This window comes from Diplodia corticola, assembly GCF_001883845.1.
Source record: "Diplodia corticola strain CBS 112549 chromosome Unknown scaffold14, whole genome shotgun sequence".
In the NCBI taxonomy this organism is placed as follows: Eukaryota; Fungi; Ascomycota; class Dothideomycetes; order Botryosphaeriales; family Botryosphaeriaceae; genus Diplodia; species Diplodia corticola.
The window spans coordinates 225,939-244,066 of NW_017971493.1; the positions used below are offsets into that span (position 1 = coordinate 225,939).

Genomic DNA, 18,128 nt, shown 5'->3' on the forward strand with positions numbered 1-18,128 from the left:
CTTCGGGTTGGCGTCCGCTTGTAGCCGGTTAGACCCGGAAGGGAGACAGATTGGAGCGTGCAGACCTAAGCACCATCAACACGGCGGTCGATTGATCGATTATTTCTCTGGAGCGAGGTGCCCTACGAGCCCCTCACAAGCAATATGCGTTCGCCGGCCTGGACTAGGATCCGGGATATCTCTGTCATTGGCTACCATTCACGCTACTGATAGTGAATGCACGCAATATCTGTGGAAGTTTCAGGCTGGGTCCCGGTAGACAGATAACGCATGCCATTGGCTGCTGACAAGGGACCTATGGCTTGGGTGGAAGGGCGGCTGATCACCGCGCGGTGGGTAGCAAGACATGTCTACAGCCAAGCATATATACAGTCACATTGCTCATTGCGAACAGGCAAAACGATCAGGAAAGGTCAAGTTGAGAAAAGTGCATAATTGCTGCTATGACCTTCCGTCTATCATTATATCGTGAATTCTACTTTCTTTTTCGTTCGCACATCTCCTAAGCGAAGATCCTGAGCGGCTTGTCGAGGTAGTAGCCAGGGTCGTTGAATCTCAGGCCCTTGTTGATGCCTGAAATGCTCTCAATCTCCTCCTTGGTCAGGTCGAAGCCGTTGACCTCGAGGTTCTGCTTGAGGCGGTCCTTGCTGTTCGACTTGGGGATGATGGCAACGCCACGCTGCGTGGACCAGCGGAGCAGAACCTGGGCGGGGGTAACCTTGTGCTTGGAGGCGATGCTCTTGATGACGTCGTGGTCGAAGAGGAGGGGAGCATCCTCAGCGCGCTGCATCTTCAGCTCCAAGAAGCTCTGGGGACCGAAGCTGGAGTAGGCGGTCACGGCGATCTTGCTCTCCTGAGCGACCTTGATGAGCTCGGGCTGGACCAAGTAGGGGTGGTGCTCGATCTGCAGCGACGAGAGAGGGTGGCGGTTGTAGGTCAAGAGATCCATGATGAGCTGTGCGGAGAAGTTGCTGACGCCGATGCTCTTGGCAATGCCCTCGTCGACAATCTGCTCGAGAGCCTCCCACGTATCGCGGACGGGGACCCTGTCGAGCTCAATGGTGCCGGCCTCATCCATCCACCAGCCCTACTTTTGTCAGCGAGGCGCTTCGAGGACTATGCGACGCAGTCCTACTTACGGGGTATTGACGCTTCTCGGGCTCGATGTACTTGAGCGGGACGGGGAAGTGAATGAGGAAGAGGTCGATGTAGCCCAGGTCCCAGACCTCGTTCTGCTTGCGCATCATGTCGATGGCAATATCCTTGCGGTGGTAGTTGTTCCAGAGCTTGGTGGTGACGAAGATGTCCTCGCGCTTGACCAGGCCGTCGGCGATGGCCCTCTTGATGCCCTCGCCGGCCTCCTTCTCATTCTGGTAGTCGTACGCGCCGTCGAACAGCCTGTAGCCGGTCTTGATGGCCTGTTCAAAGCGCGTGAGCAGATGCGCCTCCAATGCCATGTGGCGGGGCAGCGTACGTTGTAGACGGTGTCGGCGCAAGTCTCCTTGGGGACCTTCCACAGGCCGAAGCCGACCAGCGGCATCTGCTTGCCAGAGGCCAAAGTGATGGTTTCCTGACCCATTTTGGTTGAATTGAGTGCGGTGTTGTGTGAATTGGAGAGAGATGATGAAGTTGCGAAGCTGTTGGACGAGCGCGGAGGAAATTTTGTTGTTAAGAAAGAGCCGTCAGCTGTCACGCCGCAGCGTCAACCCACCATTGCGCATAGCGTGCCCAGCATAGCTCCCGCCAACAGAGCCTTCTCGAATAGCCCCGCCACGGCGCATTCAGGCAAAATGGCAAGGCTACCCACTCGCGCCTTCCCCGCCGCGCCTGACGCGAGTGGGATGGTGGGGCAGGCGCATTTATCCTGAGGGCTAGTGCGTCATGACTGGCACGGACCAGGAGGGGCTGCTAATTTTGCCGCCGAGAAAAGCAGCCGGTGCCAGCGCTTTCCTGGTCCGGTAACTCCACCGCCGAACCAGATTCCACCCTCCGCTGCGGAGAAAAATTGGAGCGTCAAGTGAGAGTGAGCCGCCAGTCGGCAGTTCTCCAGACTTCAGCCCGGCGGATGAATGCACAAGCCGTCATGTGTCTCGACAGGACTGAACTTCTTTGCTACGGCGCCAGAACTCGGTCGACGTTGTATCATTACCAAAAAGTTGCTCTTCGGTGCCGTACTTCAGAGCTCTTCGTGCCTTGGGGAGCCACAGCTCTGCGCTTCTTGCTCCGGCAGTCGCACCTTTAAAATCACGCGTCGGTACCGTGTCATCGGTGGAGCCCCCGGCCCGGAGACCTCCAAAATGACATGGTAGACCTGGCACTCAGCCTTCACCTCGTCCGCCATGTGCAGCGCCCTCGGTGCTCTGCAGCTCTCATCGGCCGATGGAATCTCAACAACAACCTTGCTTCCGCCGGGAACAGCTGGATCGCGACGTGTCGCGAGCTCAGGCACCTCCCACCGGACCTGCCACTGCGTCGCCGTGATCTCGCGATACATCCACCACGAAAAAGTTAGAGCCGTGTTTTTCCCGGAGTCTGCATCGTACGACTCTGTCGCGTCCAGCACAACCGAAGACCCTGCGTCGACCTCCAGCTCGACCGGCTGGCTTCCACAGGACCCGTTGACCACGACGACTGGCGGGTGGCTCGTCCGCGCGTCCCTTTCATCATACAGCGTCCATTGCATGCGCGCCGCAAACTCGTTCTGATACGCCTGTCTCCACCGCCAGATCGTTGCATGGTTGCTCATGTACGTTTTTCCACTCTTCCCACGGACGTGGTCAGCTGTGTCTGCAAAATGCCTGCCTCCATGGGAAGAAGGCGCATATCGACCGCCCCAACCACCCCATTCAGGATGTTCCGGGGCGTTGAGGCCGTTCTGCATGGTAAAAAGCATGGCGGGCGAATCGCCCTCCATGATGAAGACGATATCTGGGTAGGATTTTCCCAATGCACCTAGCTGAATATTGGTCTTTATCCACTCGTCGCTCGTTAGGTCACTGTTCGGTCCGCCGTCATCGAAGCCGTAGAAACCCTCGCCAGACATACCAGACCACGCGGCCAAGCCATAGGCATTCCACGAATGGACAGAAGCGATGTACCGTATCTGAGGGAACTCGTGGCGGACCCAGGCACCGGCGTTATCCTGGTCGGAAATGGCGTAGACGCGCATCTTTTCACAGAATTGAACCAGCTCAGCGTGTTGTCTCTTCGATTGGACATATCGCAAAGCTTCGGCGATGGTGTTGGCTCCTCCCCATGCTTGAACATAAAGCGGCTCCGAGGAAGCGTCCACGGCATCAATGAGTAACTGTGCACCATCGGATATCTGCTCGCCGGCATCGATAGCGTCTACAGCTGCCAAGCCGTAACTCTTTGGCCCGCTCTTGATGACGGAGAGCAGATGCTCTTCGGTTGGGTATTGTCCATGGCCGTGAACTTGCAGATTGTCCAGGACCGATCCGTAGCTTTTCACAATCTTCACGATCTCGTCGGGGACGGTGGTATCGTTCAGCCAGTAGCTTGTGGTGGCCACTAGTCCTCGGATGTCATACTGGTCAGCGTGCGTAAGGAGTCGGACCATGGACTGAGCGTCGTCAGGCTCGTTACAGATGTCGGATAGGATGAAAACTCGAGGCTTCCTGTCGACTTCCCAAGGCCTGCATCGCTGAGTCTCATGGGCTGCGAGCGTGCTCAAGCTTGCAGAAAGGATCGGCAGCACGGTAAGCCATTGAGACGTGGATTTCATAGTAGGGGGTAATGGTGGTGGTCCGAATGCCAATGTCGCAAATGCCGTCAGCCAGATGCCGCATCGGAAGTCGGGTAAACGGTGCTGGGCTTCATCCCTGGGTGAAGCGGTTGCTGACTCGCGGGGTGAAAAGTCAAGGACTGCGGATGACGTGGGGAATGAATGCACAGGCCCGGCGCCACGCGGGCTGCGCTTCGGCTTCCCGCTTTGGGCGATTTGCGAGCTCATGCTTCGCGCTCTTCCCCATTTCCCCAGCCGGCCGTGACACACAAGCCTGCAGCGTCGGGTTTCTGTTGCGCGGAGCCTGCGTGCCTGATGCCAAAAACGATGCGCATCTAGCTGTTGTGCCGTTCTCCGTACCGCTTCCCTTCCGCAGCCCTCTCGCACGTCCACACGAAAACGGCAGCTTTTGGCTGCAATACTCTCCCGCGGTGCTTATCCGCACGTCACTGACACACAGCTGCCAGACCCTTACATGATGCACAATGCCGACAGGACCCCAGGCCAACGCTACGGAAGATCGGCCGATTCGACGGCGCGTCCGCACCGGCTGCCAGCGATGCCGCATCAGGAGACGGAAATGTTCGTCCTGCTCCCCTCCCTGCCGATCTTATCTATGTCTCCCTGCCGCCCTGTGGTTGCTGGCTGTTATGTCTACATGATGAGCTAACAGCTTCGTCGCTTCTTCCCCGACAGGCGACGAGCGCAAGCCTGTCTGCTCAAACTGCGCCGAACGCAGTTTCGAATGCCAGTACGGCCTGCAGCTGCGGTTCCCCTCAACCGCCACGCGCACGGGGCCACAAGTCGAGACGACATCGACGGCAAGATACACGCAGATCAGGGTAAGCTTCAGCACTTCAGCCCTCACACCCGGCATCCACGACAGATCTTTGACCCGTATCAGTTTGTCGGCGACTCTGAAGAGGGCACAGATTCGCGTCAATCTGATGGCGGCATTGCGGGCTTGCACCACACTCCAGCCGCGTCGTCACACACCCGGTCAGATAGCCAACTGTCCACGCACAGCGGTCCATTATTGTCGCGAGGGATATTACACACGCCGGACAATTCCAGCGAAGAAGCAGTCAGCCATCAGCAGCATCATCAACAACAACGATACACCACCGAATTCACGAGCCCGGTCTACCCGGACCCGGACCACTTCCAGTTCCGCATATTCCCAGATCACTCTCCGTACGACCACGCGCTCCGCCCCACCACATCCTCCACCGAGCAGCAGCAGCAGCAGCAGCAGCACCTGGAGGCGGGCAGTGCGGAGCACGGTGCCGTAGAGAGTCTCGTTTCGTTGGCCACGTCGGTCCAATCGCCCTTCGTTTTCCAACACGATGGCTCTTCTTCCTTGAACCACCACCAGCACGACAATCGGGTGGTGGTGGTATCCAGACACCACGGACACGAAGACCATTCCAACAATCAGCAAGATGCAGCAGCAGCAGCAGCAGCAGATCTTGCGGCGGCCCCTACACCGGCGCCGGCGGCATCGAACAGTGCTGCTGCTATGACGAGCAACACCACGTCAGCTCAACTCCCACCAACAACGGCTTCTTCTTCCGCGGATGAAATCACCGAGGAGCGCGGGCTGGAACTACTGCGATATTACCGCTATCACGTAGCACCATGGGTAACAATCCCTCAAAAGTCTTTTCATATTTCCTGTAACGAAAACGTTCTTCCTCTCTGACACCGGGCTCGCAGCTCGACATGCTCGATCTAAGCCACCATCTCGGTCTCTACCTCCCCACCATCGGCGCCGAGTCCCCACCCACCACCTACGCAATATACGCGCTGTCCGCCCGCCACAGGGAGCTCGCGTGCGGCGTGCCGGACATGGCCCAATTCGAGAGCGAGCGCTACTACAACATCTCCAAATGGGGCACCAAAGACGTGTACCGCGCTCCAGAAAGCAGCAGCGACGACACCGGCTCGTCGGACGTGCTGGAGGCCCGGATGATCCGGCTCATCGTCGACCTGATCTCCGCCCCCTTTAGTAGCTGGACGTCGACGCTGGGCCAGACGGTCAACTCGCTGACGCCGCTGTACACGTACGCGCTCACGCCCGGGCTGGCGGCGTCGCTGTTCTGGTGCGTATTCCGGTTCGATCTGGCGGCCGCTTTGGCCAACGAGTCGCACATGACTACGGATCTGGACGCGCTCGTCGCGCTCGACAGGCCGCCGTCGGGTGGCGGCGGCGGCGGCGGCGCCATGTCTGCCGTCTTTTTTGGCGACGTCGAGCAGCCCGACGAGAGCGCCGACCCCGCTTGCGTGGACCGGTACGCGCTGCGCGCGCTGCTTCTGTGCGGCGAGGCCGTCCGCGTCCTGCAAGACCACCGCCAAAGGGAAGCCGGAGACGAGCGGCCTGGCGGCGGCGGTCGGGCGGGACGCCATCAGAACCATTTGGGGCAGTGGCAGAACAAGTGGACGGAGCTGTCGGCATGGTACGCGAACCGCCGTCGATTCGTCAAGCCACTTCTCGAACTGTCATCGTCGTCATCAATATCATCATCATCACCATCGACAGGTGAGAGGTCGATGATGGAAGCAAACAACAACGCATTCCCAACCATCATCTTCAGCACGGCGGCAGCCACGCTCGCGAACCTGGTGTACCACACCGCCGCCATGATCCTCCTGGACTGCAAGCCCAAGACTCTCAAAATCCCCGGGCAGCACTCGCCGACGGCGTCGCTGCACTGGCACGCGCAGCGCACGTGCGCCATCGCCGTCGGCAACCACGACGCCGGCTTCGAGAACTGGGACCTCTGCATGATCGCCTGCGTCCTGCGCGCCGCGCGCAAGATGACGCATCGCGACCAGCAGGCCGCCGTGCTGGCGACGCTGAAGCTCGCCCAGGCGACGACGGGCTGGAAGATCGACGGCGACGTGCGGACGCTGCAGGAGTTCTGGCGCCTGGCCGAACACTCGTGATGAAGACGCACCGCGGGAAAGAAAAGAAAAAAAAAACAAGCCTCTTCTGTTCATCCGAAACGAACCCTTTGAGAAAAGGAAGACTTTTTAGCGGGTCCGATAACCCCAAGCTTCTTCCAGATCTCGGATTCTCCAGTACATGCCCCATCCGGTTTGAGCCTCGATGTTGCGGATCAGCTCGATGACGGCGGCGTGCTCGGAATGATGACCGAGCATGCGCCCGGCTATCCACAGCGGCTGGCACGCGTTGTTCAGGCACCCCTCGTGCGGGTTCGACAGCGATATCCCGCACACGCGCCGGGCGTGCCAGAGCGGGTTGTGCACTGGCAGCGGGTCTAGCTTCAAGCTCTTGGGCATGGAGTTGAGGAGCAAGATGCACGCCGTGTGGTACAGCTGGTTCGAGCTGATGGCTGCCCAGTGGATGAACAGGATCTCCGGGAACGGCTTGTCGCTCTTCTGCCGGATCGTCTTGGCGGGCAGCAGCTCGGCCGGCCGTTCGTCGAGCCACAGGGACAGCTCGTGCCAGAGCCGCTTCCAGCGCAGCGCGTAGGCCGGGCCGGTGCAGCCGTTGTCGACGCCCAGCTCGGCGTACTTGGTCCGGTCGGACAGAAGCTCGCACGCCTTGGAGCAGAGATACACGGCGTAGTTGGCGTGCATGTCCGGGCTGCGGTGGGACGCGAAGAGGTCGTGGATACCGTTCTCGGAGGACACGCTTGCGGGAACCCATTTGCGGAGAGCGAGGAGCGTGCTTTCCGTGCCATCGGATATCAGCGCGCCGCAGAGATCTAGGCACCAATCTGTTAATATAAATCTTTGAAGGCCTGGATGAAACATCATCCTCTGAGTTAGAGAGGGGGAAGGACTGACCCATGCGCGTGTAGCACCAAAACACGGCCTGCATCAAGCCTCCGCTGAAGCCGTTGACGTCGAATGAATCGAACAGCGTCGCGCAGCCCTCAAGGTGTCGGCGCCAGTCCTGCGGGCTAGCCGACATCATCTCGAGGCAGCAGAGGATGACACAGCAGGTCAGAATATGCGGGGAGCGCTCGGGGAGCTTGGGGGTAAGCAGCCGGATGGCTTCTTGGTAGAGTTCCAGGGACTCGAATGAGGAGGTGGTTGGGTAGTGCTTGCCGCCGCCACTTCTGCCGCCGCCGCCGCCGCCGCCGCCGCCGCCACGGCGTCCAGACCCACTGCTGAGACGCTCCATCTGACGGGCTGAAAGAGCGAGGATGGCGTAGAGGAGGGGCGGTTGGGCTTGCGCGAGAGCGGGCACGGTGATGCCAAAGTGCCGAGATGTGTCGAACATGTCGAGCTAATTGGTGAAATGAGTAAGTGAACACCACTGTCATTTCTAGTATAGAGGATCATGTAGATGAAGGGGGATTTAAGTGTCATTGGTCGAAGTATGTTCGTGCATATGCGTGCCTCCTTCGAGATTTGTAATGAACCTGGGGCAGGATGTTGGGCGGCCTTGATGCATATATTGCAGGCAGAGAAGTGGTACGAGGACGAACAAAAGCTCAATAGAGGAAAACTCACCCAAGGCGCCACTTTGGCAAGGTAGTTCTTGAGGTACTCGACTCTTTTGCGCGTGCCTAAAATCTGCTTCATCTGAGTCCGGCCCGAGAGGGAGGACGACGATCCTCCTACCGCTCCCCCCCTCTCTCCCCCTCCTCCTTCGATAAATTCGTCCACGTACCTACCGCAATCCGCCGTTGCCGCAGGGCTCGGCGCTCGCGTGGGGTGAGTCGACTGCGCGGTGTTGAAGAGGAGGCTGCGCAGCTCTTCCTGCGAGGCCAGGAACATGGGGTTGCAGTTGTAGTCATCCGGGCTTCTCGGGGGCAATAGCCCGCCGGCGGTGGCGCCGCAACCGCCCTGGCAGCATCGCGCATGGTGGGCCCCGCCACAGCCTGTGCAACAGCCACTGCCAGGCGATGAAGCGAGCAGGGGATCCATTAGTAGTTCCGGGGAGAAGCCAGACACAGATGAAGCGGAGTAGTCTGCTACTGTTAATGCTGCCGATTCGGAGACCATGGTAGTAGAGCTGGGGGCCTGCGTGAAGGCGGCGCTGCTGTGGCGGCTGTAGGCCGATGGGGAGGCTGTGCGCTGGTGGAGGTGCGACGACGGTGAGAACAGGTGCCTACTGATGTTGTTGTTGCCATCGCCGCCGCCGCCGCCTCCGAACGCGGCCGGTGGTGATTGGGATTGGTGGTGATCATTTCTTCCTGCGGCTTCGCGGTGGGTTTTGCTGGTTGCATCGTCGTCTAGTCTTCTCCGCTTGCCGGTGTTCGCGGGGGGCGATGGCCGGCGGCGCTGAGATTCGAGCTGCTCAGTCATGACAGGGCTAGGTCAGTTCGACATAGGGTGCGCGGCAGCCCTCGTGATCACGAAACGAGAATTGGACGCGTGAGTTGGGGTAATGAGGTATGTCTCGATTGGGGAGGTCTGGGGGAAATCCCCGCCACTGCCTGACGAATCGATCCTCGGCTGTGCCGACTTTTTGTCGTGGCCGCTCCTTCCAGCTCCCCTCGGGCTGCCTCCTCTGACTCGCCCGATCCCGTCGGTGCTACAGTCTGCTAGCCCTTCCCATGGCCGATCACCATGCCCCACGAGTTGACGATGTCGAGTTTCTGGAAACTTCCTGTTGAGGCTAGTATTAGCTGTCTGTTTTATCGACTGCGCCTGGGTGTGGGGGCCGTCACTCACCGAATGCTTGCTCTTCGCGTCCCAGCTGTCTTCATCTGCAGTGGCCACGAGGTTCTCCGTCGACCTGCTGCTCTTCTTCGAAAAGTCCGACCTGGTGGATCCGTTGCTGCCGCTGCGACTGCGCACCGTCGCCGTCTGGCGCTGCACGCCGTCGCACAGCCTGCGGAAGCTCGACATGATGCCCTGCACCTTGATCGAGCTGCGCCGGCGCCGTTGCAGCACTATTTCGCCGTTGTCGGTGTTGGCTGCCTCGCTCCTATCGCCGGCTCCGTTGCCAGCCTTGTTGCCGAATCCGCCAAACACGACGCTGTTCCGGGCCATTTTCTCTTCTGTTTTTTGCTCGTTCCGTCCTTGGTCTGCTCCTTGTTCTCAGCTCGGGGCTGCGGAGCCCTTTTCCTCTTTTTCAGGCTTCTCCGATCACTACCGTCCTGGGCTCGCTTTTGTGGAGGTCCCCTGCGGTGGTGACATGTACTGTTTCGAGAATGCGACTGTCGTGTTCACTCTACAGCCAATGTTCTTGAAGCCATGCTCTCTCAAATGTCAACACTGAACATGGCAGACGCTTGCGGCTTTTCTTCCGACCAACCACGAATACAAGGTCTGCACATAGCCACAGATTGTTGCGCCACGCGACACTAGCAAAATAAGTTCCAAAAACGTCCGAGTCAAGCTGCGACATTGCTACCCGTGGTCTTTCCGTGGTCGCCACGCAGCAGCCGCTTCCCCACCCTGGAATGGCGACCTTTATACCCTACAAGCAAATCGAAGGCTTGGCGGGCCTGGAGCCGGGGATCGCCTTCTCTTGCTGGTTTCTTTAGATACGTAGCCTATCTTATACAACACAAAGCTTGAATAGCATATCGTCGGGATACTGCGGATCGCTCGTATCTGGATGAAGCGCCAGTCTCGCGTACAATGAAGCTCTTACACGCCACAGCTTCGAAATGAAATAGGGGAACGCCTCGCGCGCGGGCCTACCTTGTAACACCACGGCAGCCCTGCTATACATGAAACCTCTCGGACTCCACACCATCTCCACCTGTTCCATTTGGGCTCCCCATCTCCTTCTCGCCCGCATTTCTGCCATAGAAAACTCCTTGCGGTTAGGCCAATTTAGAGTTAATAACGGGAGTGCCGCCGCCGCACAGCCAACGGCGTCGCCTTGTTACACGCGTACGTAGGTGACGGTGATCCAAGGCCGCTCTGTTCCTCTCTAACCTGCACACATCCAGCCTTATGCCCATCAGTCATTTCTATGGGCGGCCTGGCGGGTTTACATATCTGTAGGGCGGCTTGAGGAGGATGATGGTGCCGAGCTTCACCACTCACGGATCGCCATAGCGCTCGAGGCCTTGGCCGAGCTTAAAATATTCCCAAACCTGGTCGCCAATCACCCCATGCTCGAGTTCTTCCGAGGTGTAGAACAGCTCTAGAGCTCTAGCGTTCAACTCCAAAGTCCTATATAAACACCCATCGGCCAAACAGACTTGGGGTTCTCCAGCTCCACCCAGCCCAGCCGCAACCAACCCCAGTCCCTCGTTTCTCACCAAAAGTCCTTCGTTTCAGCTCCAACGTCTTGCCGGTCTAAGACATTTCCAAACAAACGATCATCATGCGCTTCACCACCTTCTTCGCCGTGCTCGCGACCGCCGCCACCGTCTCGGCGACGCTCGACCCGTGCACGACCAACACCAAGGGCAAGGTGCCCAAGAGCCCGGCGTGCTCGCCGACCAAGCAGTCGACCAACATCCAGGCGGCCGAGTGCTCGCACAACACGCGCGTCAGCGGCAAGCAGACCTTCGCCGTCTGGACCCGCACCAAGACCAACTCCAACGGCATCTCCTACGGCACCTGCAAGGCCTATACCTGCACCGCCCCCACCTCCGGCCAGCTCACCACCAACGTCGACGGCTGGACCTTCTTCTGGAAGTGAGTTTGGATGCCTCGAAGATTGTTTGAGAGATCTAGATTGCTGACTGGTTTTTTTTGTAGCGATAACGGTTCGTCCTCTGGTGTCGGCACCGGCTGCGTCAGGGAGCCCAACACCACTGAGTGCGGCTGCCAGAACTCCACCGGCGAGTTCGTCGTTGGCAGCACCTCTTGCAAATAGAGCAAGATTCGCATCAACTGCTAGTTATCCCCTGGATGCCGAGCATTCCGTGGACTGTAGGAGCATTTTGAGTTCTTTTCAGTTGTATGATACATTTTTTGCATGGGTAAAAAAAACAAAGAGGGGCATCTGGAAAACGAAATAGCGATTACGGCGGCTTGCACGGAAACCAAGAGTTTAGAAAACAAATGCCAAGTTCAATGACATAAATCATTTTAGTAAAGGGTGTCTCTCCCCTCTATCCCACTCTTATTTCATCACTGAGGCAAAGGTACGAAACAAAACGCCTGTGCCGTAGTGAACACGCACGTAAAAGTACACACTGACTCCGCCCTTGCGTTCCAATACCCCTGCCCGGACGAATCCTCCAAAAAAAAAAAACATGGAACGAATCCAATTTTACCTCCGTACCACGTTGCATGTGAATCTTCCTCTCTCCTCACCATATACAGACAGCCACCATCGACCAATGCAACAGAGCTACGACGCTGCACTCAGTTATCCTTATCGAACCACCTTCCCCAACTGCTTCCCTTCCTCCTCTCCGCGCCAGCAAAGTCGCTCTCCTCCTCCTCCCACACCAACCGCTCCATGCGCCTGCGCGCCGAGAAGGCCCTCGCGAACCGCCACGCCTCGGCGTCGGCAATGTTCCACGCCTCGACCGCCTCCTTGACGCGGACCATCTCCTTGACCTTGCTCTTGATGGCGTCGCGGGCCTTGCGGAGGAGCTCGCGCTCGCGGCCGAGCTCCTGCTCGGTGGGGACGGGCCCGTCGGGCTTGGGCGGCGGGGGCCGGCGCTCGGGGCCGGGCACGGGCGTCTCCGACTTGCCGTCGTCCGGGGGCGAGTTGGGCAGGTTGAAGCCGAAGATCCAGTTGAGGTCCTTTTGGGACTCGCGCTCGGCCGTGAGCCAGAGCGAGCGCTGCGCGTTGCGCTCCGCGGCGACGGCCTCCTTGAAGTGCGTGATGCGCATCGAGGCGCTCTTGCCCGAGCCGAGGAGCTCCTTGGTGGCTGACGTGAGCCAGAGGTTGCGTTCTTTGACTTCGCGGCGGAGGAAGCGCGCGTCGAGGGAGTCGCGCTGGTGGTTGAGCGAGAGGAAGGTGTAGGGATGCGGGACGGTGCCGATGTTGAAGAGCTTGCTGGTGTTGCGGTAGGTGGGCAGGATCTTGACCTTCATGGGCGTCGAGGCGATGCAGGGCTTGTAGTTGCGGTTGGGCGGATGGGAGGCTGGCATGGGTGATTCGGAACACTGCGTCAGGTTGCGCGCGATGTCAATGGCTTCTTCGGTCAAGGCGGTCATGTGCGCTGGAACGGGCTTGACGACGACGACGCCATCTTCAAAGGTGCTCTGCCATGTGTTGTGGAGGTGCGAATTCATCAACTGCGCCAAAGCCTTGAGACCCTCGGCGTTTGCCTTGCCTTCGAGTTTCTGGGCGACATCTTTGTATTTCTCCTTGATGGTTACACGGTCGTAGAGCGCGATGGCATCACCCTGCTTCTCTACGGTCCACATCTCCTGGGGAATCGCATCGACGATGTCCGAAGCCTTCTTCAACTTCACAGGATCGTTCAGAGCGGCTTGGGCTGCGGCATTGATCGCATCCTTCTCGCCGACAAACAGACCGTTCCGCAGAGACTCGTAACGTGTGAGTTTGGGGTACTCTCCACGGCGAAGCATAACAAGGAAGGGATCGTCGTAAGGAGCCATAGGGAGGGTGAGCCAATTGGTCATGATGCCCGAACCCATGTTTCCCCATGCCAACCAACGGGCAACTTCAAGCTCGAGCTTCTCCAGCTCAGGCGACTCCTTGAGGTTGGCAAGCTGCAGGGTCTTGTACAGAGGGTTGTTCATGGCCTCGCCGCGTCCCAGAACCACGGGCTTGAAACCTTTGGCCCACCAAGCACGGCGCCACTGCAAAAGCAGCTGCTCTTCAGCCTCCCGAATGGCTGGGTTCTGCTTCACATCCCCATCGTAAAACGTATAGATGGGCTGGCGAGGCCTCAGAGGCGGCAGAACGGCCCTGTTCTCGTCCAGGGTAATGGATGACGAAAAGGGATTCTGCCACTTCCAGTCACTGAACCATGTTGTCTCGCCGCTGGAACTATTGGCCTGGACGGGTGGCTCGTGCGCTACCGGAGCAAACGGATTGTACGAGTTCGGGAGATGTGGCAGGTTGGGATTCTTGATCTTCTCGGAGACCTCTTGATAGGTGGGTACGTGATCGATGTTGGTCGGGGAGCCGAAGAGCATCAGGCTGATCAAGAAGAAGACAACGATGGCGAGCACCACCTTGTAGCGGGGAGGAATAAAGATGCGGGCCATTGTGGAGCGGGGTACGATCGACGACTAGAGCGACATTCGGAGGGATGGGACGGATACGAAGTCTCGCGGCCCCTATACACAGGGCGGCAGCAAGGAACGGTCTCGGGGTGCCGATTGAAGGAGCGACGATGGGGGCGAATGGTGCGAAACGGGTCGAATCGAGGCGGGAGTGTGGAGCGCTCGCAGAGAGCACGCCAAGAGGGGATAGCAGGCGTGGTGAAGTTTGCTGGAGGCGGCACACCTGGGCAGAGTTGGTGTTGCGCGTCCTGCGGTCGGCGCGCGCGAATCAGGGCGATGATGTTCGTCGGGCCGGATCGGTGTAGCCCTGCCAAGAGCAGCTGCGGCGCCACTGCAAGGGCCCCGCCCGCCGGCTTCGGACGTCATTCCCCAGGTTTTTCTGCGACGGCGCTCACGGTTGCTGTTGACTCATGCCGCTGCTGCTGCCCGCCGCATCCCACCTCTAGACGGCCGGCCCTTTTTCAACACCGCCTTCTCTCTCGTTTTCTGCGTTTCTCTTCTTCCGGCCACGCCCCCTCACAGCAATGGCTCAGACCGGTACCGCTTCGGTCCTCCCAGACCCCGCCGCCGACCTTCACTGGAGCGACTACCGCGGAGGTAAACATGCTTCTCACTCCTCCATGTAGCCAATCGCTCAATCACGCCCAGCAATCCACGAAATATTCGCCGCCAACGCCGAGAAGCACCCCGAGAGACCATGCGTTGTCGAAACCCCGAGTGCCCGCACTCCCGAGCGCGCCTTCACCTACAAGCAGATCAATGAGAGCTCCAATCAGCTTGCCCACCACTTCCTGGCGCATGGCTGTGAGCGCGGAGACGTCGTCATGGTCTACGCCCACCGTGGGTCAGTAGACTACCTGCCATCGTTCTCCTAATACGCTTCTGACCCGCCGCAGTGTGGACCTCGTCGTTGCATACATGGGTGCTCTGAAGGCCGGTGCCACCGTCAGCGTGCTGGATCCCCAGTACCCTCCCGACCGTCAGACCATATACCTGGAAGTTGCAAGCCCTAGGTTCCTCGTCCAGATCGAGCGCGCGACTGAGGAGGCCGGCAAGCTGCCAGACAAGGTTAGAGATTTCATCACCCAAAACTTGAGCATCAAGGCCGAAGTGCCTGCTCTCAAGCTTCAGGACGATGGTTCTCTGGCAGGTGGTGAGGTCGACGGCAAGGATTGTCTGGAGGCGCAAGAGTCCCTCAAGAGCCAGTTGCCTGGTGTCTTGGTTGGTCCTGACTCTATTCCGACCCTGTCATTCACCAGTGGCTCCGAGGGCAGGCCCAAGGGTGTGCAGGGTCGCCACTTCTCTCTGGCATACTACTTCCCTTGGATGGCGCAAAGGTTCAATCTGTCCGAGAATGACAGGTTTACCATGCTGTCTGGCATTGCCCATGATCCTATCCAGGTGCGCAATCACGATCTATGCGGATAGTCCGCATCATGCTAACCGGTGCAGAGAGACATCTTCACCCCACTCTTCCTTGGTGCACAACTCCTTGTTCCCAGCCGCGACGATATTGCACATGAGCTTCTCGCCGAATGGATGCGCAACTACAAGGCTACCGTTACCCACCTCACCCCTGCCATGGGTCAGATCCTCGTCGGAGGCGCCAGCGCCCAGTTTCCTTCTCTGCACCACTCCTTCTTTGTAGGTGATGTCTTGATCAAGAGAGATTGCAAGAGGCTCCAGGAGCTGGCACACAACGTTCGCATCGTCAACATGTACGGAACCACCGAAACTCAGCGCGCCGTGTCCTATTACGAGGTGCCGAGCAAGAACGACGACCCGAACTTCCTGGACACCATGGGCGATATCATCCCTGCCGGGAAGGGTATGCTCGACGTCCAATTGCTGGTCGTTGACCGCGAGAACAGGAATCGCATCTGCGACGTTGGCGAGCAGGGAGAAATCTTTACCAGAGCAGGCGGTTTGGCAGAGGGATACCTTGGCAACGATGAGACTACTGCCAAGCTGAACGAGTCCAAGTTCATTTCCAACTGGTTCATTGATAATGCCAAGTGGGTTAAGCAGGACGAAGAGAAGGTCACATCTTCCGGAGTCAAGGAGCCTTGGCGCCAACTCTACAAGGGTCCTCGGGACCGTCTCTACCGGACCGGTGACTTGGGTCGTTACACTGCTGACGGAAATGTTGAGTGCACTGGCCGCATCGACAACCAAGTCAAGATCAGAGGCTTCCGTATCGAGCTCGGCGAAATTGACACTCACTTGTCCCGCCACCCGCTCATCCGTGAGAACGTCACTCTGGTCCGCAGGAACAAGGATGAGGAGCCGACGTTGGTCAGCTACATTGTTCCCGAGATGAAGCGCTGGCTTCAGTGGCTGGAGGAGAAGGGTCTTGCTGCGGACGACTCCCAGGACGACTCCATGGTTGGCATGTTGAAGAAATTCAAGCCCTTGTCGGACGACTGCAGGAGCTTCCTCAAGACCAAAGTGCCTTCTTACGCAGTCCCCAGCGTTCTTGTCCCTCTCTCCCGCATGCCGCTCAACCCCAACGGCAAAATCGACAAGCCGGCGTTGCCGTTCCCTGAGCCTACAGATCTTCTCCTTGCCGCTGGTAGGAGACCATCTCAAGTGGCTGCCTCCATGACTGAGACTCAGAAGAAGGTTGCCGAGATCTGGGGCAAGCTACTGCCGAACACGTCGGCCCGCATGTTGACTCCTGAGTCCAACTTCTTCGAGGAGGGTGGCCACTCCATCCTAGCTCAGCAGATGCTTCTACAGGTCAGGAGGACGTGGAAGGGTATCGATGTTCCCATGAGCGTCATCTTCCAGTCGCAAACGTTGGAGGCTTTCTCCACTGAAATTGACCGCGCTCAGGATCCAGCTGGTCTGCGTCTGGAGCACGCTCCCGCTCCCGACGATGTCACAGATGAGGCCTACTCTGCCGATGCTCGCGAGCTTGCGCAACAACTGCCGAAATCCATCCCAACTGCCACACTTGACTTCTCGGAGTCCAAGACGGTATTCCTTACTGGCGCCACTGGTTTCTTGGGATCTTACCTCCTGAGGGATCTTTTTAGCCGTAACTTGCGCGTCATTGCGCACGTCCGTGCCAAGGACCCTGCTGCTGGTCTCGAGCGTATTACCTCTACCTGTCAAGCATACGGCATCTGGTCCGAGGCCTGGCGCTCCCAGCTGGAGGTTGTCATTGGTGACCTTTCCAAACCCAATCTTGGGCTTGAGAAGGAGGCTTGGGAGCGCGTCGCTAACGAGGCGGATGTTATCATTCACAACGGCGCGTTGGTCAACTGGATGCAGCCGTACTCCAGCCTCCGCTCTCCCAACGTCCTCTCCACGATGAATGCCATCTCGCTATGCACGAGTGGCAAGCCCAAGCAGCTTGGGTTTGTCAGCTCTACCTCTACCCTGGACAGCGATCACTATGTCAAGCTGTCCCAGGAGAGCGTGGCTGCTGGCGGCAAGGGTGTGTTGGAGGCTGACGATATGGAGGGCAGCCGCAAGGGTCTCGGAACTGGATATGGCCAGTCCAAGTGGGCCAGCGAGTACATTGTCCGTGAGGCAGGCAAGCGAGGTCTCAAAGGAGCCGTTATCCGTCCCGGATACGTCACTGGCGATCCTGTCACCGGCACCTCGATCACGGATGACTTCCTTGTCCGTCTCCTGAAGGGATGCCTCCAGCTCAATGCTCGCCCCGACATCAAGAACACGGTCAACCAGGTCCCCGTCACTCACGTCGCCCGCGTTGTTATCGCGTCGACCCTCAACCCACCGGTTGAGCCCCTCGGCGTCGCACAAGTCACCAGCCATCCCCGCCTCTCTTTCAACGAGTTCGTCGGCGCGCTCGAGACTTATGGCTACGACGTTCCGCAGGTTTCGTATGACGAATGGCGGACGAAGATGGAAGACTACGTGGCGGCCTCGATCGACGGCGAGAAGGAAGAGCACGCTCTCCTCCCACTTTTCCATTTCGTCACGGGCAACCTCCCCGCCGACACGATTGCGCCCGAGCTCGATGACGCGCAGTCTGCGGCCGCGCTTCGGGCCGACGCCAAGTGGACGGGCGAGGACGTGTCGGGCGGCAGCGCCGTCACGGTCGAGACGCTGGGTGCATACCTTGCGTACCTGGTCGCGGTGGGCTTTTTGCCGTCGCCGACGAAGAAGGGCGAGAGAGAGCTGCCGACGTGCGAGCTGAACGCGGATCAGAAGGCGGCGCTGGGTAAGATCGGCGGTCGTGGTGGTGGCGCCGCTTAAGTGGGTTGTGGATATCTCGGACGGAAGTAGTGGAATCTGCTTGATACATATT

General features: G+C 58.8%; 8 protein-coding genes across 8 annotated transcripts; 3 read left to right on the forward strand and 5 right to left on the reverse strand.

The window, feature by feature from the left end:
- Window positions 1-502: 502 nt before the first annotated feature.
- BKCO1_1400076 (nad h-dependent d-xylose reductase xyl1) lies at window positions 503-1,579 on the reverse strand (the record flags this gene model as incomplete). Its single annotated transcript, XM_020271155.1, has 3 exons — window positions 503-1,087; window positions 1,140-1,418; window positions 1,475-1,579. The coding sequence occupies 3 exons, from the start codon at window positions 1,577-1,579 to the stop codon at window positions 503-505; spliced, it is 969 nt and encodes a 322-aa protein (XP_020132191.1).
- A 597-nt stretch (window positions 1,580-2,176) lies between these two features.
- BKCO1_1400077 (cellulose-binding protein) lies at window positions 2,177-3,745 on the reverse strand (the record flags this gene model as incomplete). The annotated part of the gene is made up of 1 exon (XM_020271156.1): window positions 2,177-3,745. The coding sequence occupies one exon, from the start codon at window positions 3,743-3,745 to the stop codon at window positions 2,177-2,179; it is 1,569 nt and encodes a 522-aa protein (XP_020132190.1).
- A 745-nt stretch (window positions 3,746-4,490) lies between these two features.
- On the forward strand, window positions 4,491-6,691 carry BKCO1_1400078 (c6 zinc finger domain-containing protein; the record flags this gene model as incomplete). Its single annotated transcript, XM_020271157.1, has 2 exons — window positions 4,491-5,387; window positions 5,462-6,691. The coding sequence occupies 2 exons, from the start codon at window positions 4,491-4,493 to the stop codon at window positions 6,689-6,691; spliced, it is 2,127 nt and encodes a 708-aa protein (XP_020132189.1).
- An 87-nt stretch (window positions 6,692-6,778) lies between these two features.
- On the reverse strand, window positions 6,779-9,028 carry BKCO1_1400079 (c6 transcription factor; the record flags this gene model as incomplete). The annotated part of the gene is made up of 3 exons (XM_020271158.1): window positions 6,779-7,476; window positions 7,559-8,003; window positions 8,231-9,028. The coding sequence occupies 3 exons, from the start codon at window positions 9,026-9,028 to the stop codon at window positions 6,779-6,781; spliced, it is 1,941 nt and encodes a 646-aa protein (XP_020132188.1).
- Window positions 9,029-9,267: 239 nt separating this feature from the next.
- On the reverse strand, window positions 9,268-9,718 carry BKCO1_1400080 (uncharacterized protein; the record flags this gene model as incomplete). The annotated part of the gene is made up of 2 exons (XM_020271160.1): window positions 9,268-9,332; window positions 9,394-9,718. The coding sequence occupies 2 exons, from the start codon at window positions 9,716-9,718 to the stop codon at window positions 9,268-9,270; spliced, it is 390 nt and encodes a 129-aa protein (XP_020132280.1).
- Window positions 9,719-11,009: 1,291 nt separating this feature from the next.
- On the forward strand, window positions 11,010-11,507 carry BKCO1_1400081 (small secreted protein; the record flags this gene model as incomplete). Its single annotated transcript, XM_020271161.1, has 2 exons — window positions 11,010-11,326; window positions 11,390-11,507. The coding sequence occupies 2 exons, from the start codon at window positions 11,010-11,012 to the stop codon at window positions 11,505-11,507; spliced, it is 435 nt and encodes a 144-aa protein (XP_020132281.1).
- A 494-nt stretch (window positions 11,508-12,001) lies between these two features.
- Window positions 12,002-13,828, reverse strand: BKCO1_1400082 (uncharacterized protein; the record flags this gene model as incomplete). The annotated part of the gene is made up of 1 exon (XM_020271162.1): window positions 12,002-13,828. The coding sequence occupies one exon, from the start codon at window positions 13,826-13,828 to the stop codon at window positions 12,002-12,004; it is 1,827 nt and encodes a 608-aa protein (XP_020132278.1).
- Window positions 13,829-14,370: 542 nt separating this feature from the next.
- On the forward strand, window positions 14,371-18,076 carry BKCO1_1400083 (l-aminoadipate-semialdehyde dehydrogenase large subunit; the record flags this gene model as incomplete). Its single annotated transcript, XM_020271163.1, has 4 exons — window positions 14,371-14,443; window positions 14,495-14,690; window positions 14,743-15,247; window positions 15,299-18,076. 4 exons carry the CDS (start codon window positions 14,371-14,373, stop codon window positions 18,074-18,076), a joined length of 3,552 nt encoding a protein of 1,183 aa, XP_020132279.1.
- Window positions 18,077-18,128: the final 52 nt, after the last annotated feature.